Raw genomic sequence first — 23,313 nt, 5'->3', positions numbered from 1 at the left:
AGCTCAGCAAAGTTTAATTCCCCATTCTCCTTTGGTTCACCTAATTTTATAAAAATTCACCAAACAACAATAGTTGTAGCTATTTATTATTTACTAATATAATTATTTCACATGATATAAACAATTTCTTCACATCAAATATAATTTTTTTGTGTAAAATTTTAGATGAAATATTTTTTAAAACAAAATAGACTTATGAGTAAAGTTTTACATTTAAAACAACTTAAAATTATAAATCTTGCTTTTTGAAAAATTTAAAATTTGAAATCATGATTCCAAATAGCATGTTCAAACGATGATTTGAAATCAAAAATCCCATTTTACATATCCAAAAGCCTTCTAAGATTTTGTTTAAACTATAATTTTTTTTAAAAAAGATATACTTTTTATGTCGATTACTTTCTTAGTAATTGCTAAAGGCTTCTTTCTTTTATATCAGGAATATAGGTCAAAAGTGAAAATCAAATGTTATCATGTAAATTGTAATGGAAAAAATACATTTCAGAAAGTATAATTTTTTAAAATAATTATTTTAATTTTTTAAAAGTTTAACTAAATAAGTTATTTAATTTTAATTTACAAATGAGAGAAGTAATGGAATAGAGTTCGAACCCTGAATATATAAATAATATTGATAGTGAGAACTCCTATCCGAATGAAGTCTCAATCTAACATAAATTCGACATACATATATTTTGTGCCCCTTGCCAAAAAGTCGGGAAAGCATGTCAAAATAAGACCTTTTTTTTTTTTTTTTGGAAATTAATATACCTTAGATTTGTTCAAATTCACATAAAATTTCTTTTCAAATAAAAAGTGAATCTGTGTTTGTGTAAAAGTAGAAATTTTTATGGCGAAATAGTCCTTAGAATTTAACATCAACAAAAAAATAACTTTTTTTATTCAGTTACGTATCAGGTGATCACTGTTCGGGTTTTGCAACGCGCAGTTAGTATTTCACTAGGGGAGAGGAAAAAGTGAAACTCCCAGAACGAAGAAGTAGAAGAGGAAGGATTTTCCGACTTACTGCTCGAGACTATTCTTTTCAAGTTGAAGTATGGATTTTGTTTTCGTCTATAAGGTTTGTATTTCCTGATGTTGGATTTGATCTCAGTCATTTTGGATTGATTGGGTTAACTAGGGTTTCCGGTTATTTATCCGAATGGATCCTGTTCAACTTAGCTCTTGATATTTGTTATTCAATTTCTAAAGTGGGAATCCCAGACTACAAGAGTTATTTTCAACATAAACAACACCAACTAAGGCAGAGACGGATCTAGTATTTGAAGTTTATGGATTCCTATAACATACTCAAGTTAATATTTTAATAATAATTAGATTGATAGTAAAATATTTATAGATATTTAGTAGATTTCTTGTATATTGGTCTAGACAATAGCTACTAATTCACATGATCCTTAGCTTGACTTCTAGAAAGCAACCTATTGGTAAATGAAGTGGTGGTTTGGTGACCATGAGGCTTTAGGTTCAATTCTTCATTTGTCCAAACCTTGATGAATTGAATTATTAGGTAACTGTGTTGGTGGAAAGGTAGCAGGTACCTCATGTTGTTCTTAGTAAGAACAACTAGATTGGGATGATCTGCTGATTGAGGATGATTAGGAAGGTAGCAGGTACCTCGTGATGTTTTTAGTGAGGAAAACTAGATTGGGGCGAGCAGGTTAAATTGAGGGCACCATTCTTGTACCCTTTGGGTAAAGGATTAGTCGAGGGGTGCGTAAGCTGACACCAATATCACGATTAAAAAAACACTAACTATGAAATGTCCAAAAAAATTGTTTTGTTTGTGCTCAATGTGATTAGATTTTTAGTTCAACTATATCCTAGAGGCAATTGTACAACTTGATTTGCACCCTAAGAGCCCGTTTGGATTGACTTATAAGTTGATGAAAACTATAATCTGTTTTCAACTTTTTTGAGTGTTTGACTGGTCAACTTAAAGCCATTTTGTACTTAAAATAAGCCCCAAAAAATAATTGGATCTGTTTGGCTGAGCTTATCTAAAGCAGCTTATAAGCCAAAAAAATAAGTTGGGGCCAACTTATTTTTTTGGCTTATAAACTGCTTTAGATAAGTTAAGCCAAGCAGGCTCTAACTATCCTTTTTTCATAAATCAATGTAATTTCTCGTGTGTCCACTTATGTTTTTGCTTCATCTTCATTCAAGCCATTCAACTTGTAGTACAATAACACCTTGCCTTAATAATTGCCTAGTCGCTCGAGCTTGATGAGTTCAAGCAAAATCATAGTGTTAGGTAGAATTCATTATCGATGTTGTTTTTCTATAACTGTGGTGTCTGGTCTAGCTGTACATACCTCCACTAATTTTCTGTGATATCTGTTACCTTCCACCAACAACATGCATCAAGTAACTTGTCTATCAAGGATAAGACACATGAGAAGAAATCAACTAGTGTTTTTGTCTTTGCTGAAATTTGAACTTGAGACCTCATAGTTAAAGGATCCTCCAGGCTAAGTGTAGGGTCTTGGAACATATGGACTTTGACGGGTAAGTCCATAGAGCTAGTGAAGTTTTTTGAAAAGAGGAAGATTAACATAGCTTGCGTTTAGGAGATCAAGTGGATAGGTCCCAAGGTTTGGGATTTGGACAAGTTTAAGTTATGGTACTTAGGAGGCTCTAGGGATAGGAATAGAGTAGGATTTTTAGTAGATGAGGAGCTCAGTAGGGCTGTACAAGTCAATCAGTCAAGTCAAACCGAATAGACGAACCAAGTCGAACCGACCAAAAAAATGACTTGTAGTTTGAATTGGTTGGTTTCGCATTGAAAAAATAAACCGTTCATTGTTGGCTTGGTTTGGTATTAATAGAAAAAGTCAAATCAAATCTAAACTGAACAAACATAATACATATAATTTTTTTTATACACAAAAAAATATTTATTATAATATTCTTTGTAAGTATTTCTTAAATTAGTTTATAACTTTTATTGTTTAAAAAAAGGCAGCCTGATGCACTAAAGCTCTTGTTATGCGCAGAGTTCGGGGAAGGGTCTGACCACAAGGGTCTATTGCACGCAACCTTATCTTGCATTTCTGCTAGAGGCTGTTTTCAAAGCTTGAACCCATGAACTTTACATATATTATTTCATATTTGGTCTATGACTAAAAAAATTGACATGCGTTGTGTCTTTTCATGAGTTTTTGATATATTATTATAAGTCAATGTTTTGAAGATGCCATTGTACATCTTATTTTAATCAATTTTATTTATTCAAGTGTCTTTGAGATACCATTAAGCAATATAATCACACGATCAAGGGAACAACCTTCATTTGAGAACTTCAAATGTGGCATTAAATCACACAATCAAGGGAACAACCTCTTCAATTTGATCTCTTTTTCAATCACGTGTAATTGTAAAAAAATCAAAAAATTGAGAAAATCGAAAGAACCGACTAAAATCAAAATAAAAAAAATTGACGTTAGATTGGTTTGATTTGATTTATAAGTTTAATAAAAAGACATAATTTGTCTGGTTATTTTTTAATGAAAAGTCAAACCAAACCTACCTTTGTACACCCCTAGAGCATAGGGAGCAGGTGGTGGAGGTTAGGAGGATCAATGACAGGGTATTGACGGTTATGCTAGTCATTAGAGTGCTTACTTTGAACGCTTACGTGCCGCAAGTGGACTTAGAGGAGGACGTCAAGATGCTTCTAGGAGAATTTGGATGAGGTGGTGAGGCATATACCTCATTTCAAGAAGTTATTCATTGGTGGAGATTTTTAATGGTCAGATTACGTCAACCACTAGTGGTTTTGACGGTGTGCATGGTTGTTTTGGTTTTGGGGTTAGAAATGGAGGAAGAGCATCACTTTTGGATTTTGCTAGAACTTTCGAGTTGGTGATAGCTAATTCATGCATTCTGAAGAAGGATCACTTGGTTATCTTTAATAGCACGGTGGCCAGAACTCAAATTGATTGCTTCGTTGGAAGGGGTATAGAGGTCTTTGTAAGAATTAAGGTTATTCCGGGTGAGAATCTTAATACCCAACATAAACTCGTGGTGATGGACTTGGGGATTAAGAGGGAAGGGAAGAAGAAGACTTTGTATGACTGACTAAGGATCAAATAGGGTGGCTTGACCCCTGCTAGAGCTTGGGAGATAGGGGAGAAGTTAGAGGTGATGAAGGCTTGGGGAGTAGTGGTGATGAGGACACCATGTGGGATAAGACAATAGTTGCATTAAGGAAGCAACTAGAGAAATGTAAGGTTTTTGAGGGGCAAATTTTATGGCCATCGAAGGGATTGGTGGTGGAATAAAGACCTATGAGACAAAGTAAAAGAAAAGAAGGTTGCTTATGCTAAATTGGTGGAAAGCAAATATGAGGAGAAGAGGTGGACTAACACGGTAAGCTGTAAGGCGACAAAAAAGACGTGAAGTTGGTGATCACAAAGGCAAAAATGGCATTTTACGAACACTTGTATGTCAAGTTGGGTGACGAAGACATGGATAAGAAATTGTACAAGCTCGACAAGGCGAGAGAGGAAGGCTCGGAACTTGGATTAAGTGAATGCATCAAGGATGAGGACGGTAAACTACTAGTGGAAGAGGCACATATTAGAGGAATGTGACAATGATACTTTCATAGAATCTTGAATGAAAAAGGGGACAGGGAAATTGTATTGGGTGATTTTAGGGAACCGAGAGAGTTAACGAGATTTTGGTTATTGTAGGTGTTTTAAGATTGAGGAGGTTAAGGGTGCAATGCGTAAGATGAGCCGAGATAGAGCAATTAGACTGGATGAAATTTTGGTAGAGTTTTGGAAGATCACAGACATGGCGGGTCTGGAGTGGTTGACTAGGTTGATTAATGTCATTTTTAAAACTGCTAAAATGCCCGATGAATGGAAAGAGTATAATATTATGATTCTTTTGTTCAAGTGAAAAGGTGATATTCAGAACTGCAACAATTACAGAAGTATTAAACTGTTGAGCAACACCTTGCAACACTTTGAAAGTTAAGGAGAGGGTGGTGGAAATGAGGGTGAGGAGGGATGTGTCCATTTTGAGAACTAGTTTGGATTCATGCCAGGGTGTTCAATTACTGAAGTCGTCCATCTTGTGAGGAGACTAATGCAGAAATATAGGGGAGGAAAAGAGATTTGCATTTGTTGTTCATCAACCTTGAAAAGGTCTACGACTAAGTCTTGAGAGAAGTATTTTGAAGATGTTTGGAGTCTAAAGATGTATCGATGGCTTACATTAGAAAGATAAAGGACATGTATGATGGAGCCAAGACTCGGGTAAGAAAAATAGGAGGATACTCAGAGCACTTCCATTTGAGATGGGGTTGTACCAGGGGTCAATGTTGAACTCATTTTTGTTTGCCTTGGTGATAGATAAACCGTCGCGGCCTATTTGGGGTGAGGTGTCTTTGTGTATGTTATTTGTGATGACATTGTTTTGATCGAGGAAACTCACAGTGAAATTAATGATAGATTGGAGGCATGGAGGCAAACTTTAGAGTCTAAAGGGTTCAGTTTGAATAGGATCAAGACATAGTATTTGAAGTGTAAATTCAATGATGTGACGCGTGAGGCAACTGTGGAAGTGAGACTTGATACTCAAGTTAACCCTAAGAGAGAGATTTAAATATTTGGGGTCTCTGATCTACATAAATAGGGAGATTGACGATGATGCTACATATTGTATTGGTGCGATATGGATGAAATGGAGGCTTGCATCTGACTTCTTGTGTGACCAAAAGGTACCACTAAAACTTTAAGGTAAGTTTTATAGAGTGATGGTTAGATCAACTTTATTGTATAGGGTGGAGTGTTGACCAGTTAAGAACTCTCAGGTTTAGAAGATACAAGTGATGGAAATGAGGATGTTGAGATGGATGTGTGCGCATATTAGGAGCGATATGATTAAAAATGAGGAAATTCGAGACAAAGTAGGAGTGACCTTCGTGATGGACAAGAAAAGGGAAGGGAGATTGATATAGTTTGGGCATATGAAGAGGAGATGTGTGGATGTCCCAATAAGGAGGTGTGGGAGGCCAGATATAGAGGGATCAAAAAAAAGTAAAAGAAATATTCAGGAGGTGAGGCAGGATATGACACATCTTCATTTTATTGAAGATATGATCTTAGATATAAGGGTATGGAGGTCGCGGATAATGGTAGAAAGGTAGTAGGTAGTTGAGAGTTGTTCGTATTACTAGCCTATTTATGTCTTTGGTTGGGTGGGAGTTTTGAGCTTTGTGTTGGTCGTAGTATTAGCATATTCATGTGGTTTACTGTGTGTTTAGGTGACCTTGTTATTGTTACGGTTCCTTGCATATATGCTCCCTAATTCCGCATTACTTTGCTATTAATTGTCATGTTTTTCTTTTAATTACTGTTTTAATTTACTTGAGCCGAGTATCTTTCGAAAACAACCTCTCTCCCTTGAAGAGGTAATGATAAGGTCTGCAGATGTATTAAGTTTGAGGAGGTTAAGGGGGCAATTTGTAAGATGTGAGGGGGAGAAGCGATCGGGCCAAACGAGATTGAGATTTTTGTCGAGTTCTGGAAGAGCGCAGTCAACATGAGTTTAGAGGGGTTAACTAGATTGTTTAATGTCATTTCAAGATGACTAGAATGATCGAAGAATAGAGGTGGAGTACAATATTGTGTTGTACAAGAACAAGGACAATATCCAAAATTGCAATATCTATAGTGGTATCAAACTACTCTACCATACTATGAAAGTTAGGGATAGGGTGATCACGATGAGGATGAGGAGGAATGTGTCTATATCTAAGCACCAATTTGGATTCATGTCGGGGTAATCGACTACGGAAACCATTCACCTCTTGAGGAGATTGTTGGAACAGTACATGGAGAGGCAAAAAGACTAAGATAATGGTGTTCATTGATGTAGAAGAGGCATACAATAAAGTCCCTAGGGAGGTTTCGTAGAGATACTTAGAGTCTAAGGTATACCTGTGACATGCATTAGCACTTGCATTAGAGAGCTAGGACATGTATGATAGAGCCAAGACTTGAGTGAGGACAGTAGGAAGAGACTCAAAACACTTTCTGGTCGATATGGGATTGCACCAAGGATCAACTCTCAATCTATTATTTGCCTCAGATGACATAATATTGATCGATGAGACATGCGACAAAGTTGATGATAAATTAGAGATATGGAGACAAACTTTATAGTCTATTGGCTTCAGGTTGAGCACGACTAAAACAAAGTACATAGAGTGCAAGTTTAGTGTCGCATCACAAGAGGTGGATGGGAAATTGAGGATTGAGTTACTAGACATCTCCCAGAAATGAAGCTTCAAATATCTTGAGTCTATATTTCAAAGAAATGGGGAGATCGATGAGGATGTTGCTTATCAGATTTGCGCGGAGTGGATGAAATGAAGGCTTGCATCTGGTGTCCTATGTGGTAAGAAAGTGTCATCGAGACTTAAAGGCAAGTTATATTGAGTGGTTGTTAGATTGACTATGTTGTGGGGTGAGATGTTGGGCAGTTAAGAATTCACACCTTCAGATGATGAAGGTACTAGAAATGATGATGCTTTGATGAATGTGCGGTCATTCTAGAAGAGACAAAATACGGGGCAGGGTAGGAGTAGTTGTTGTGGTGGACAAGATGTGGAAAGCGAGACTTTGATGGTTCAGGCATGTGCGGAGGAGGAGCATAGATGCCCAATAAGGAGGTGTGAGAGGCTGACGGTGATTGGTTTGAGGGGAGGTAGAGGTAGACCGAAAAAGAATTTGGGGGAAGTGATTCAACATGACATGACTCATTTGCGGATCATCGAGAACATGTCCCTACATAGAAAAATGTGGAGGTCGAGGGTTATAATAGACGGTTAGTAGATAGTAGATTGTTTTCTTATTATAGTGGTAGAGCAGGGTCCTAGATTGAAACTTCTCTCTGTTCCCTTACTATTCAATATTATTACTAGTATGCTAGCATTATCTTAATCTTCAATTTTATTACTATTATGGTTTCTTTTTCTTTGGTTATCCTTAATATTCGTACTATCTATACTTTAATTACTTAAGTATTTTATCTTGATGTTTTAATCTTGCTTTTTTTTTTCAAACCTTTTGAAAATAATTTTCTTGAGCCGAGGGTCTATTGGAACAACCACTCTACTCCTCAAAGGTAGGGATAAGGTCCGCATATACCTCGCTCTTCCTAGACCCCACTTGTGGGAATATAGTTGTTGTAATCCTTGTCTTTCAATATATACGACACAACCCCATGTCTAGTTTATATTTATGTTAGCTACTTTATTTTCTTGATTGTGAAGAGCTCCCTCTGTGTTACTCTGGCAACTTAGCAGTCAACCTGGTTTTGTTTTTGCTTTGCAGTAACACTTTTGTGAGTGCTACCACCACTAATCCAATAGTAATTCAGTGCTAAAGTTGGCATTGAAGCTATTATCTTAAATGGGCCGGGTTGCTTCGACTGAATGCAACAGAAAGGGACCAGATTACTTTGGGCTTTTTGCATCTGAGGTGGCTGAGTTAATTTCTCAGGATGAAGATTTTCTTCCAATTTCAGATCAGATATTTGAGAAATCTGGGAAAGTAAATGGTGCTGTCGAAGAAAAGAATAGTAGTATGGATGGCTATTTCGCCAAAGAGTTTAGATATACTGGTGGTTCTGCTTCCTTATTTTCTGATTGTTTTGGATCACATGTTTCGAACTTTGGAAAGGAAAGATTGAAGTTGTTGCTTCGGCAAAGTGTTGTTGCCCTTTCATGGGAAGTTGACGAGGTACACACTACCCGCTTTTCCCTTCACCTACATTGCACATGACTCAACGTTCTCCCTATACTTGCCTATTTCTAGAATGGGTGTTACTTTTATACTCCCTCTGTTTCATGTTAGCTGGCCCCATACTAAAAATAGTTGTTCCAATTTACTTGTTCAATTTATGAGATCGAGAGAATTTTATTAGATCTTTTTCTTTCTATCCTTGGTATTAAATAACTACATAAAGTAGTAGTAGTCAAATTTAAAGTTCCAAAATATCATTAATAAGGTTAGTTTAATAAAATACACCTCTAGTTAAAGCTTTCTTAAGGCGTGTGTCAGGTCAATAGGGGCCAAGTAATATAAAACAGGAGTAGTATTTTTATGATATATGAGTCTGAGCGTGTCTATGTTGTAAGAAGTTGTGTCTCAGCCTGTGCCATTATAGTTGTGGGAAGTGGTCATTGCTTTCCAATCAATGATTCTCCTCTTTGCTCATAAAGATGTAACAATAACAAAAGATAAATGTTAGATGTGCCAATAGGTGAATTGTGTGATCATTTCTAAGCAAAGAATATACAATTAATGATAGAAAGCCAGCTGACTTTCTCAACAATTATTTGGATTATATTAATATAATTTTCACTCCGGAAATTTTAATGTAGATTCTGGATCCTGTATTTTCCGTATGTCAGTTGCGGTCATGCCTAAGGTACAAAGAAAGTTTATTAGCTGTACCTGGTGCTGTATCTGACTCTGATCAAGGGAACCGTCCTCAGAAGAAGCTCAAAGCATCCCCTCTCTCAGTAAGTGGTTTCATTTTTTATTTCTTTTAAAGAATTAACAAGTGTTTTCATGTTTCATTTAGGACATGCTATCTTTTGGAAGCTTCTGTTCAATTTTCAAAAGAAATTTGAGGCTTAACATTACAGGTTACTTGTACAGAGTGTGGTAGTTGTTTTAAAAAAGTGACCCATAAACGTCCCTGTATTAGGAGTCTTTAATAACCTTTTGGCCATATATTTTGTTGAGATTTGCTCTCCGGACTTTCTTTCACTGGTAAGAGGGCAACGCCTAATGTGAATTAGATGCACGTCATGAGTTCAAACTCTTATCTATAAAAGCCTGATATTGAAGTGAAGAAGGGTAAAAGGGCGAGTTCATTGTCCACCAAGTTTTGGACCGTGCACCCAAGTTGGCTTTTGGGGATGTCTTGATTATAAAAGATTGTGGAGATTTGTTTTTCTTTCTGTAAATTTGGTAAAAAAGAAAAGCAGAAATGATGTTAATTCTTTTTTGAGCTGTAAATAGTTGTAATTAGGGAGCATAAATTCTTTCCAATGCCTTAACCAATTTATCCAGGAGAGCGTCACTTTGCTTAACTATACGTGTTAATACGGTCGGTGTGGACGGAACACCAAAGTGGAGGGTGTGTAGGCCGCAGGTTCAAGCACACTTTAAACATGCCTTCTCGGGCCAGATTATTCTTGTGAACTGTGAAGTGGAAGAAGCAATTGACCCAGGCCCCTTTTTAAATGAATTAGACAGGGCAAGTCCGGGCTTATTTCGGGGTTTTGACTAGCCAATTCTTGTTCTTCGATTTTTGTTACTATTTCTTGTTTCTTGTACTTCGATTACTGTGTCATTTGTTGTAACTACTGTTCCTTTTTCAGAATGCTTTGACATGCTTTCTATAGTTTTTCTATGGCTTTTCGCTTCCACTATTTCTTTTCCCGACCTACTTTGAAATGGTTTTTCTTGAACCGAGTGTCTTTCGAAAATAACCTCTCTATCATAGGGGTAAGGTTTGCGTATACTCTACCCTCCCTAGGCTCCACTTGTGGGAATACTAACTATGGGTATGTTGTTGTTTTGACTGGCCAATTCTTATAATAATCTTTTTGACTGGCCAATTTTTAAATGATAAGCTAAAATTTGTTTTGCACAATTCAGTCCTTATCTATCTAGCAACGAGTTACAGGTAAAAGTAGTATTATAGGGTAGGGCAAAAGAAGATATTAGAGCAGTACTTGATAAGTTAGTATGATGGAAGAACATCCCAACCTGAACTTCATTGGCTATAATGCTAAATGAAAATTTGTGTTATGTTAGACTTCATATTTTGGTTTGGTTGGGTGATGGGAATGCTTTCCTTCCCTCCAAACAGACCTGAGGGTCTTCCTTCATCCGGCTATCTATGGGTGAAACAATTCACTGCCTCAGTGTCACCCCACCTTTTGGCTTTATTTACAGAAATATATTTGACACTTTCTTCGACTCCTTAAATGCAGGATTCACGAAGAGAAGGCTTGAATATCTCTCCATCTAGAGGAGATACGTCGAATGATGTTAAAAAATTCGAAGGTGAACAGGTAAAAGAATCCCTTGCAAAGAAGGATCAAAATGAATTGGGTTCAAATGCTGGAGCAACTCCTGAAGACGGGGATGTAAGATCCATCTCTCTCTCTCTGGTGCATTTTTCTAGGCTGGCTTTACTCTCTCTCTCTCTCAGGTGGGAGGAGTTTTACTGGTGAAGAATGAAGCTTCGATTATTCAGCTGAACTAACATTTTCGCTATGCTTTTGTTTAGAATGTTGAATTGATTTAGTTGCAAAGAAATGTTTCATTATCCCTACTCCCATTTTCCAGGTCCACAATGATTTGCAGTTTTTGCTACAAAATGATAGCGCAAAGGTCGAGAGTGTGATGAAGAAGCATTGTGATGAACTTTTAGCGACGGTAACTTGGCTGGAGCTTGAGTCTTCTCTATCAGGAGTTTTACTGGTTTTAGTAATTTTGTTAGCTATTTCTAAATTGTGGTTGGACAATATGCCAGCTTGAGTACATGGAGGAGAAGCTTGAAGAACTTCTTGATATCGTTATGTCGAATTGCAGGTATTTCACAACATATTGGAAGTTTGATTATTTGCTGTTCCCATTTTAGTATGTTTTGTTAGTTCTTTTATACTTGGAAGATACATGAAAAATTGAAGTTCTCATTTCAAATTTGTTTCATTTATTGTTGTTTTCTTTTCTGTTTTGTTTGTTTGGCGTACAAGAACCCTAGGAAGCTGAATTTTAACAAGTTGGATGGGCTTTGCTTCTAAATCTTCTCTGAAACCTAAATTTCATAGAAGATTCAAAACAATATTATAATTTGTGTTATATAATGCTTGTTTGTTGGTTAAAATGTGAACGCCTGAGATATTGATTGGAATTAAATGTTACTATAATTTGGCTGTTCATTTTAGGAAAACCATAACAAACAGGGCTGGTATGTTGCTCTCATAGTCCTATAGGGCGTGCTAGCATATTGAGTTGTTGGGACTTTATTCAGTTTGAGGTGTGTCTTGTTGGGTGTGCACTTTACCTGGCTTTACCCAACCTTAAAATAAATCCAAATAATTTGATCAATTATTATGTATTCCTGCTGACTTTTCAAATGTTTAAGAGAAGAAAGTTCGAATGTGATGTTACATTTAATTTCAATAAAGATATGTTAAAACCAAAGTTGGAAGATTGGAAATAGTATAAAGATGTCATATCAAATTGTTTGAAGAAAAAAAGATGTCATTTCAAATTCTGAAATGTATAGCATCATTACATGTTAATTTAGCCTTCTCGGTTATGATAGATTGTGCCATTTCAGGGGAGTGGTCTTCTTTCCCGGAAAGGACTAGTATGAAAAAAAGTTAAATAATGGATATAGTATGTAACGGGCTGAAGATGCCGCATAATGTCCCATTTAAGCATATTCTACTAGCGATTTAACGATTGCTGTGTGGTAACAACATTTTCAACCACATCTTGGTTTCACGTATTAAATTAGATTCTAATCAAAAGGAGACCTAATTGAATTGAATTTTCCCTTAGTTGACCATTTGTCCAATTGTGTGGATGCAACGCACAGTACTTAAAAAGCAAGGGACATGAATTTGTCTTTCTGCAAATTAGTATGGTTTTAGTCTGTTAAAAATCTCTATTAACTAGTTTAATACAAAGGATACAATATGTTTTTATCCATTTCATACTTAATAGATTATATTATCTCTGACAATATTCAACTCCTACAACACATCCTTTAGTTTAAGAAAGAATCTAAAATGTCCGGGGTTAATAAGTATGACAATTTTATACTTTGTCTAAGTTTATTAGTAGGATCCACGTTATTCTGTTCTATTCCTGTTTTATATTCTCTGATAAAGATTCTATTATAGATCTGAAGGAAATAGATTAACAGCGCAACTCCTTTTATTCCCTGTAATTTTGTGAGCATCTTCTTGATGCCTTTTAAAGAAATTCTTCTTCACTAAAAAAAGAAGGAAAGAAGGGTTCTGTTGGTGTTCAGTGTCTGACAAGTGTATAACGACGAGTTTGTGTGTTTAAAGGTTACAACTGTGTGAGTGCCTTAATGTATCTGATTTTGTCATGTTTGGTCTTGTTACAATTACAATATGTTGCCCAGGTTTGTTATGCCCAATTAGATGATGGCTTTGGTGTGAATTATTTGCACTTCTGTAGCTACGTAAATTTCTGTCCATAAGAAGCATGACAGAATTAGAAGCCTGACTCATGCAAAAATCCTTTAGAAGACAATAGTAGAATGTCTGGTAGATGTTTTGGGCTGCTGTAGTTCAGTGGTGGAGCATCAACTTGTAAATTGGAGCTCTGTAGTTTGATCGTGCAGGGCAGGGTCTGATTCCTTAATTGTTATTTTAGAAGGGCCTCGAATAGGGAAGAGTGATTATAGAGTATCCGTATGACAGATCTCAATTAATTTGGCATGATGCAAAGTTGATTAATTGGTGTCGTATAATACATGATATCTCGGTATTTTTTGTTGGATTGTTGCTCGTCAGATTTGTCCTGAAATTTTTCTATGGGGAATTCAATTACCTTTGGCAGGTTAATGACCTTACCTGAAAAACACCACCTTCGGCAGCTAATACGGAACCTTCCACCTAAGAATCTTGATCGCGTTGTCCAGATTTTCTGCCGTGGTAAGCAAGTAGAGAAACATTCTTGCAGTGAGGTGCATGTTGATTTAGAAAATGAGGTAAGCTTTTTTTTTTTTTTTTTGGCAATTGTGTGCTTAATTTCTCCAAGTGACCGGTTTCCTAAGTTTCCTATGGGTTATTGTAGGACAAAGCGACACTCTGGAGATTGTATTTCTACATTGAAACAGTTGAAAATGCCAAGAGACTCTGCTAGGTGTAATACTAAGTGGCGACAACTGACAAGGCCCTTCATGAGACTTTGGGTCCTGATAGTTCTATCACGAATCAGGTATGGCCTTTAATGCTCACACGCTGCAGAAAGACTTAACCAAACTGTACATGGGGCAAATCTTCTTGTTGAAAGAGTTCACTGTTTGTAGGCCAATGTTGGTCGGTGTAGAAAGAACTCAGCCTTGACACCACCACATATTTAATGGTTGTGTAGGGTGCCAGTCAGTTTTGGGCCTTTGACATGTAGACAAACTAACATTTGATGATTCAGGTATCAACAATTGTAAATTGCCCAATGGTTTGTTATGCACCTGGTGAAACTTTGTCATTAGTTACTGCTTATCTAGTTGAAGAGGTGTAATTGATGAGAGGCCAGTTTCACACACTTTGAGAAGCTTGACATTATAAATATAAAACGTTGCAAATATTCTGATCATATAAACTTTGTAGAAAGAAGCAAATGAAAAAGTTTAAATGTTAAGCATGTGGCCGCTTCCATTTTAAAACATAACAACGTTATGACGTTCTCTTGTAGATATACTAAGCATTCTGAATTAATAGTCATACGATATATCATAATTAGGAGTCGTTTGGTTGGGAACAAGTTATCTCGAGATTAATTATCCTGAGATAAGTCATTCCATCATGTATATGGATAACTTATCCCATCGTAAGGTATAAATGGTGAGATTAATAATCCTAGGATTACCTAATACTTTCAACCAAACGCAGGATACAATCTTGCATTTTATCTCGAGATTATTATATCTTATGCCTCACACCAAACGAGTCCTTAGAGTTTTATTAAATTCACTCATATGTTATTATGAATTAATTATCATACGATTTAATCGTGAGTTTTGGGCGCTTCATCTGACCTCGAAGATTACACCGCCAGAATTCTTATTTCACTGGAAAAATATTTAATTTAGCTTTCTCAATTTATATAGTTTTTATGCTTCAGTTTTATGTTTAACCAAGATTTTATAAGAAAATCCATTAAAGATGAATCAAGTTAGAATAAAATTTCTTGTACTGTCGAGGTTACAATTTGATGGTTGCATTCATTCACTCAAGTAAGGTGATTCATGATTTGATAAAAATCCGATTATTGAATCGAACATATTAAAATGATAAAGTCGAATTAGGTTCGATTTTGGTAGAGTAGTCCAAGAAATCAACTTTAAACATTCAAGGGAAAATGTTCTGATATACCTTTATTGAAGGGTATATCAACCTTTGGCTACTTCACCACAAGAGGAAAAAGAAGAAAAAATTCACCAAAAAAGCTGTAGGATCAAATAGCACTAGTGAGTGATGTTGCATGTTCATGATAATGTTTCTTTCATTTGGTTACATACTCCATATAACCGAATCTCTAGTTATTTTAATTCTTCTGTAAAATAAATATTCAACACACAGGTATGGGAGCTATGTATTTCTTAGAGAAGAAAACTAACCTTCACTTGCAAGTGGAGATGAAATTGATGAGTTTTGTATTGATGTGTTGTAAATTCATAGCTAATGGAATAAACATAAAACAATATATCTTAGAAAAGAGATGTAGAAAGGGTATTAAATGGCTAGATTAATAGATATATTGTAATCTACAAAAAGGTTCATGTAACTTGGTAAATGTTTATGGACATTCATTTAATGAATATATATACATTTCATAACAACACAAATTAGTCATTGAATTAAAGAAATCAAAAAAATAATAGTCTTGTGTGAGAAAAATCATATATACCCCAGAACTTTGCGAGAATGATCAAATATATTTCATTTTGAATTTTGTTTTATACGTCTTGTAATTTCACAAGTGAAGTCTAAAAAATGTGAAATATAAGCATATTTTATCTCTATTTTATGGAGCAAAGTGGTTGTTTTCGATAGACAGGGATCAAAAGAAAAGTTTTTCAAAGTATGGTTACAAAAAAAATATTATAACAAGCAACAAATAGTAATACACATCAAAAAATAAGAAATTATGCAATTATGAAATACAACAACAATAATCCCATTGGAGGAGCTAGCCCCCTTTGCCTTTCTCTCATAAAAGTGTGGAACCACTTGATTACTTACTACTTTCTATCCTATTTCTCGACCTCCAAACCTTTTTTAGGGTCATGTCTTCGGTAAGTTGAAATTGTATCATGTCCTATCTAATCACTTTCCCTACTTTTCTTTGGCCTACCTCTACCTTTTCCAATTTTTATTACAACCCACCTCTCACACGTCAATTATTACAGATTTGAGCCTCATTTGTTATTTTAAAAATAAAAAAGAGAAATAAACAATAAAATAAAATAAATAATAGATCTATTAATTTTAAGGACAAAAATAAGCTAAAAAGGTGAGCGAAAAAGTTGACGGACGAAAGGTATCTTCTATAATAATTTAAAGATATTTTTAACTTTTTTTATTTTAAAGAATAACAATATTGAAATGAAAAATTCTTTGCCGCCAAAAGCTCCTTTTTGTTATTCTTCCATCCCTTTTTCTATTTATGGCAAATTTCATAAAATAGAAGGAAAAAAAAAACGGAGAAAAAGAAAAAGAAAAAGAAAAAGATGGAATGGAAGGATTATTAGGCAGCTGAGTCAGCATCATAAGATCAAAACAGTAATAGAATTTGTCGTGTTAAACACGTGTGCTTCTGATAGGTGGAAAGGACCAAAAATCAGCTGTCTGAACCCTAGCGCGTGACTTTTATAAAGAAGCATTTTCCTAAAGCTTACCCCACACGGCCACAACCCCTTCCCCGTTACCTTTTTTTTTTTTTTCAAAAGTCGTCCGTATTGAAATCGATTAAATTCGAATTGTAATATTTTTAATATAATTTTTTTATATTAAAAATTCGAATTAAAATATTTTAATTAAAAATAAATCAGTTTTACTAGTGCACTATAATCTATGTTGGTCCCTAACCTCAAGCTGCAGAATAATTCCAGAAAATGAAAAGCAACCCAAAATCCCATTCTTCTTTATTTCCTTTCTGAAAAATCCTGCAAATGATAAAAACTTATTTTGATATAGCGTGATGTTTACGTCAAATTATATAATTTAATTTTTTAATTACAAATTAAAGTGAAGATATGTATTTTTTAATTATAATTAAGTGATAAATATATAAATAAAAAATATTATGACTTATATTTATTAATTGTATATAAAGATAGGATGCAAATAAATTTTATTTGACTCATTTTATCGTATACACTTGAAAAATCAACTTAATTGCTATATTGTGGCATCCGTAGGAGTAAACATAATTTGAGCAAATTCGAAATTTAAATCGAATTCAAAATTTTCTATTTTGCAATTTGAATTTGGATACAAGTTTTAAATTTTTTGAACTTCGAGTTGGATATTGAATTAGGAACTTCAAATTTTTGGATATTTGATTTTTTTTTGTACCTTGTATATGGTACTACTTGTTATATGTTAATCATTTACTTATATCTCCAATACTAATAAGTCTAATACCCTACCCATTGGACATCAACACATACATATTATTACTAATTTATTTAGTTATTATCAAAATACTTTCTGTTTGGAAATGTTTTTACTATTGTTAATTATTATAGCCTTATTAATATCTCCATGGCATTTCTTTAATAGTGATTTCATTGCTTGTCCACTTTATTTGAATAATCATAGTGAACTATTAGGGTAATTTAATATGAATACTTGATTTAGATATTCATTTTTATAAGAAGAAAAAGAAGCAACTCAACTTATAGATTAAAAATCGAAAAATCAAAATATCCACATCAATTAATTTGAAATCGAACCTAAAAAATTAACTCTTTAAGTCAACAATAAAAAATATAAATCAAATTATCCAAATTGCCTAAACTCCCACCCCCAAGCATTGGACTACTTATGGAGAGAAAAAAATTCATGTGTTTTTTGGAAATTTGTATACCCCTAATTTAAAAGAAATTTAAGTCATATACATTGATACACAAAAATTATTTCATATATTAATTAACATGTAGTTGTAAATTAATTAGTTAGTAATATTTATTAAAATTTAGTTGTAATTAATTCTTTTAAGTAATGTGATTATACAAATATTACTTTTTAAACTCATTAAAAGTAGGCAAAAAGAAGACAAAGGTCAACATGATTTTTCTTCATGTCCAAATTTCAATAGCCAATAGGAACCAAACGACTCATTGTATTTGATCTACACCGCTACTTTATCGTCTTTTGCCTAAAAGCGGCACCAAACAGTAGCCAACCCACAGTGAGCTGAAACTCCCAGAAATCCAAAATTCTCACATATTCCTACTACTGACTCTAATAAAGCCCTGAAATTGTAAAAAGTGAATCTTGGGAACTCCTTTTATGGATACTGAACAGTCTTGATTCTTTGCTTGGTATGCCAGAAATGGATCTGCATCTGTTACTTGGGATTTGAGTGTTTTTTAAAGAACCCCATTTGAGTAAAGCAGAAATCTTGAAGTGGGTGTTTTTTTTTGGTTTTTGTTAAAAATGAAGCAAAAGAAAGAGTTACCTCATAGACCCAAGTTGCTGAAATATGTTTTATTTGGGATGATTGTGTTCTTGGGTTTGGTTTGTCTTTATAACTGTTCGTTTATGGCTCCTGGTCTTCCTATAGCGCGTGACCCTTTAGCTATTGACGATGGTTCTGATCCAGTCACTGGGATTTCTTACCATGGCCGCATGGATATGGATATGGAAGATCAAGAAATTGAAGTTCCAAAAAGTATTCCTGTATGCATGATGTTTGTGAAGTTTGCATTTTGACTGTGCTTTTGTTAAGATTTTGATTTGATTTTCTTGTTTTGTTCTTCCTTTTAAAACTATCATTTTAGGTTTGTGATACGACCTACTCGGAGTTGATACCTTGCCTTGACAGAAATTTGATATATCAATTGAGATTAAGGCTCAATTTGACTGTTATGGAGCATTATGAGAGGCATTGTCCTCCTCCTCAACGTCGTTACAACTGTCTTATCCCACCTCCAGCTGGTTACAAGGTCAGCAATTGATTGCCTTTTTTTTTCCTGATTTTTTGTTAAGGGAATGTACAAAACCATGTAGGAATTCGGTTATTGATGAGCTTGAATTGATTCCCTTTACTCAATTTGTTTATTATTTGTCCTCTTGTGCATTACTGAGGTTACTTTTAGATATTGCTATTGTTATTGTTTCTGTCTAGTTTTGATGCCAAGGAGGTAATCCTTGTTAGATTTCCAGATCCCAATTAGATGGCCAGCTAGTAGAGACCAAGTGTGGAAAGCAAACATACCCCATACACATCTTGCACAAGAGAAGTCGGACCAAAACTGGATGGTTGTGGATGGAGACAAGATAAAATTCCCTGGCGGAGGAACACATTTCCATTATGGAGCTGACATATACATTGCAGCAATTGCAGGGGTGATTAAGCTTAATTCTACTTATGTTGCGGGTCGATTTGTTTATAGTAATTGTATTATAATTCTATGGTCTTGTTATGTGCTTGTGTAGATGCTTAAATTACCTGGTGAAAAACTCAGCAACGGTGGAAACATAAGAAATGTTCTTGACGTTGGCTGTGGTGTTGCGAGCTTTGGGGCATATCTTCTTTCCCATGATATTATAGCTATGTCGCTTGCTCCTAATGATGTGCATGAGAATCAAATACAGTTTGCTTTGGAAAGGGGAATCCCATCTACACTAGGAGTCTTGGGCACCAAAAGACTACCTTATCCTAGCAGGTCATTTGAGTTGGCACATTGTTCACGATGTAGAATCGATTGGCTCCAGAGAGATGGCATTCTTCTCTTGGAACTTGACAGATTGCTCAGACCAGGTGGTTATTTTGTGTACTCTTCACCAGAAGCTTATGCACATGATGCTGAGAATCGAAGAATTTGGAATGCAATGTATGATCTATTGAGAAGAATGTGTTGGAGAGTTGTTTCAAGGAGAGACCAAACTGTGATATGGGCTAAACCTCTGAGTAACAGCTGTTATATGAAGAGAAGTCGAGGGACCCAACCTCCCTTGTGCATGTCTGATGGTGATCCCGATGAAGCTTGGAATGTACCGATGAAAGCTTGCATCACTCCTTACTCATCGAGTAAGTGTGCAACTGCCATGTCCATATTCTTCAATCCATGTCTTGAATGGCTGAACATATGTATCCTTCCGATAAATGATAAACTTTTCTGCTTATACTGTGGCGGCAATAGCTGCTTTTGGATTTGGATAATATGTGATTGTTTTAAAAGTGGCAACTCACACTCATCAAAAAAAAATTTAAAAAATGGAAGAAGTGACAGTTCACATGAGCTGTCATTCTCAGTGACTATTTCATGTTAAATCAACTACTTCTAGCAAGGAGATCACAAATTCTTAATATTCTTTTTTAGTCTGATAAGTTTTCTATTATTTGTTATTGAAGAGGTGCATAAGGAAAAAGGGACTGGGCTAGAACCTTGGCCACGGAGGCTTATGGCTCCGCCACCTCGCTTGGAGGAAATTGGTGTCACTTTGGACGAATTCCTTAAAGACACTGTAAGTTTCTCAAATCAGTGAAGTCAGTATTTCTGTTGGATTTTTATTTAATGATTTCTGTTTCTTGTTTATTTTGTCTGTTAACTTTTTATAAATGTGATTTTCCAGAACGTATGGCATGACAGAGTAGTTGACTATTGGAAGCAGATGAAGTCTGTTATCCCAAAGAACTCAGTTAGGAATGTGATGGACATGAACTCAAACCTCGGTGGGTTTGCAGCTGCACTAAAGGATAAGGACATTTGGGTGATGAATGTTGCTCCTGTTAATATGTCATCGAGATTGAAAATAATTTATGATCGAGGCTTAATTGGAACAGTTCACGACTGGTGCGCTACTTTCAACTCTTTCAGATATTGTTCTCTTTGCATCCTCGTTCCCTGTTCCCATGGATATAACTCCTCTGTTTTTGTGGCATATGGTCACCCTACTGCTAACTGCTTACCTTCCCAATCTTAGGAATGCAAAATTCATTCTTATTTATTACATATCTAGCTGTTAGTAATTGGCAGATTACCAATGATTTATATGGCTCTTTTTTTAAAATAAATTTACAGAAGAGGAGCTTGATCTTTATAAAATTACTTAAGTTGAGGATGAAAGAAAATAGAAATAAATAATGATGAATTTATAGTGAATGATATATGCTAATCCCTATTTGCTCCTTTCAAGTTTATCCCCATAGCTTGTTAAAGACTTCATGCACTTCTTTATAGACTTAATCAATTATATCTCTCATTTCCCACCTACAATTCTGAGTGTGTGTGTTAATAGCTTTAAATTCTAATTTGAAACAGTAAAATAATAGGTCGAATTATATAGTTGTACAGATAGGAGTTCTGTAACAGATGGTAACGGAAATGCAAAAAAATTCAACTTCTTCCTCATCTTTTGCGTTTTGACTTGATGAAATGATTCTGGGGGAAAATATCGGGCTTTTAGCTGCATGTATCAGAATTAGCTATTGGTATGCTCCCCCAATGGAAAGATATTGTCTGTCATACACCAGATTGCTATATGTGAAACCAGATCTCCAAATGTTAAATTAACTATGACGATATTTCCTATTATTTGCTGCAGCTGATTAACTGAAGTCTTAGGTCCTTGTCAAAACAAAAAAAAAAAAAAATTGACTGAAGCCTTTAGTAGATGTCCCAAGATTATTATGTCTTCCTTTTGTTTAAAGCCTAAAAATGATGTTTTCCCTTTTGTTTTCACATGAAGTCAGATAGAAACAATAGTAGCTTAGAACTTACAAACTAATAACTAAAAACAATAACCGCCAATAAGGCCTTGTATAACTGGGCTTTCCAAGAAAAAAGAGACTATTTTCAACTACTATGAGAATTTGGTTCTAGAAATGGTTTTGTAGCTTTTATCATCACATTTTCGACATGATAATGAATTTATTCTTCCTTTTATGTAAATGCCTTGTGCCTTATACACCAACCCTTCCATCTATATTTCCACAACTTCCAACTTCCAAGTGCAGTATATCGAAGCATTTTTGTTGTTTGAATGATGATGTTGTAGTCTTGCAATATATACCCCTTATAAGTTGTGCCTTCAAATTGCTGAAGACTAACCATCATATATAATTAGGTGTGAATCATTTTCAACGTATCCACGCACGTATGACCTACTTCATGCATGGATGATCCTCTCGGAGACAGAAGATCGAGGCTGCAGCATAGATGATCTACTTATTGAGATGGACCGTATTCTAAGGCCAGAAGGATTCATCATTATAAGGGACAAGCCTCATATAATAAACTTCGTAATAAAATTCTTGACTGCTCTAAAATGGGATGGATGGTCATCAGAGGTAGAACCACGGACTGATGCTCTCTGCTTGAGCGAAGAAAGAATTCTAATCACAAGAAAGAAATTTTGGCGCGAGAAGTTAACAATTTAGTGACATTTTTTTTGGTATGTATTTTTTTCTTCGCAAATGGACTCCTCGTTTCATTCATGGTCCCATAATGTAGCAGCAAGTCATTGCTAGGAACTGGCTGAGGCATCCTCATGACAAATGTGTTGTATATGTCTAATTTGTCAATGACAATGTTGGGACTATTTTTCAATAGTTTTAACTGATTTTCGGCTTGGAAAATTCTCTATGTTTCAGGAATGAAAGCTGGATTCTGGTGGGGAACTCTGATCTATTGTTGGCTTTTGGAACAAAAAAAAAGTGTTCCCAAAAGATCAATGTACTATTGAATATACATCTGCAAAGGAGTTGGGAGGTGGGGTTAGAATTATCTTCTTCAGACATATTTTGTACTTAACTTGGTCCATAAAATATAAGAAAATTATATATTAATTTGTCAAAAGTAGGTTTTACATTTTAAAAGTTTTTGATATGATGTTTTGCTTTTTTTATTTCTCAGTAATTTCCAATTGCATCTGTGCTTTTTTTGTGATATTATTTATAGACCGTGTAACAATTTTTATAGAAACTTAATAATTTAAAAAAGTAAAATATGTTACCTGCTATAATATATAAAAGTAATATGATAGTGTAAAAATTCTTTAAACATGCCATATAGAAAATTAAAATTAAAAAATATTTTTTTTTGAAACGGACTAAAAAGAAAAATAAGACAAACAAATTAAAATAGCGATATTACGTATAAATTATAAATATAAAAAAATTGACCTTATGACGTTGGTTTTTGAGGTTGAATTTTTTTAGTAGTGTCCTCAGAACGAACTCAAATAAAAACTAATTTCATCAGATGTTAAGAGGTAAATTAAACTTCCATATTAAAATTCTTAATGATATT

General features: G+C 34.8%; 2 protein-coding genes across 3 annotated transcripts; both read left to right on the top strand.

Moving 5' to 3' along the window:
* Positions 1-833: 833 nt before the first annotated feature.
* LOC129873441 (uncharacterized) lies at positions 834-14,372 on the top strand. Its single transcript, XM_055948541.1, has 8 exons — positions 834-1,081; positions 8,373-8,780; positions 9,425-9,565; positions 11,051-11,206; positions 11,409-11,498; positions 11,596-11,654; positions 13,665-13,815; positions 13,902-14,372. Exons 2-8 carry the CDS (start codon positions 8,451-8,453, stop codon positions 13,968-13,970), a joined length of 996 nt encoding a protein of 331 aa, XP_055804516.1. The 5' UTR covers positions 834-1,081; positions 8,373-8,450; the 3' UTR covers positions 13,971-14,372.
* Positions 14,373-18,161: 3,789 nt separating this feature from the next.
* Positions 18,162-22,855, top strand: LOC129873270 (probable methyltransferase PMT9). 2 transcript variants are annotated; one of them, XM_055948329.1, is made up of 8 exons: positions 18,162-18,736; positions 18,838-19,002; positions 19,223-19,405; positions 19,496-20,090; positions 20,415-20,527; positions 20,636-20,856; positions 22,130-22,456; positions 22,656-22,855. In XM_055948329.1, exons 1-7 carry the CDS (start codon positions 18,494-18,496, stop codon positions 22,440-22,442), a joined length of 1,833 nt encoding a protein of 610 aa, XP_055804304.1. In that variant the 5' UTR covers positions 18,162-18,493; the 3' UTR covers positions 22,443-22,456; positions 22,656-22,855. The 2 variants fall into 2 exon arrangements, with proteins under 2 accessions (XP_055804304.1, XP_055804306.1); XM_055948331.1 differs by having other exon boundaries at positions 18,512-18,728.
* Positions 22,856-23,313: the final 458 nt, after the last annotated feature.

Source organism: Solanum dulcamara, chromosome 11, assembly GCF_947179165.1.
Source record: "Solanum dulcamara chromosome 11, daSolDulc1.2, whole genome shotgun sequence".
NCBI lineage: Eukaryota > Viridiplantae > Streptophyta > Magnoliopsida > Solanales > Solanaceae > Solanum > Solanum dulcamara.
This window is presented reverse-complemented; position numbering and strand designations above follow the sequence as displayed.

Excerpts from the sequence above, each read along its gene's own strand:
- LOC129873441 (XM_055948541.1), top strand. The coding sequence starts at position 8,451 with ATGGGCCGGGTTGCTTCGACTGAATGCAACAGAAAGGGACCAGATTAC. Across the intron at positions 8,781-9,424 it reads TTTCATGGGAAGTTGACGAG|ATTCTGGATCCTGTATTTTC; the intron begins GTACACACTACC and ends ATTTTAATGTAG. Across the intron at positions 13,816-13,901 it reads ATGTTGATTTAGAAAATGAG|GACAAAGCGACACTCTGGAG; the intron begins GTAAGCTTTTTT and ends GGGTTATTGTAG.
- LOC129873270 (XM_055948329.1), top strand. The coding sequence starts at position 18,494 with ATGAAGCAAAAGAAAGAGTTACCTCATAGACCCAAGTTGCTGAAATAT. Across the intron at positions 18,737-18,837 it reads AAGTTCCAAAAAGTATTCCT|GTTTGTGATACGACCTACTC; the intron begins GTATGCATGATG and ends CTATCATTTTAG. Across the intron at positions 19,003-19,222 it reads CACCTCCAGCTGGTTACAAG|ATCCCAATTAGATGGCCAGC; the intron begins GTCAGCAATTGA and ends TTAGATTTCCAG.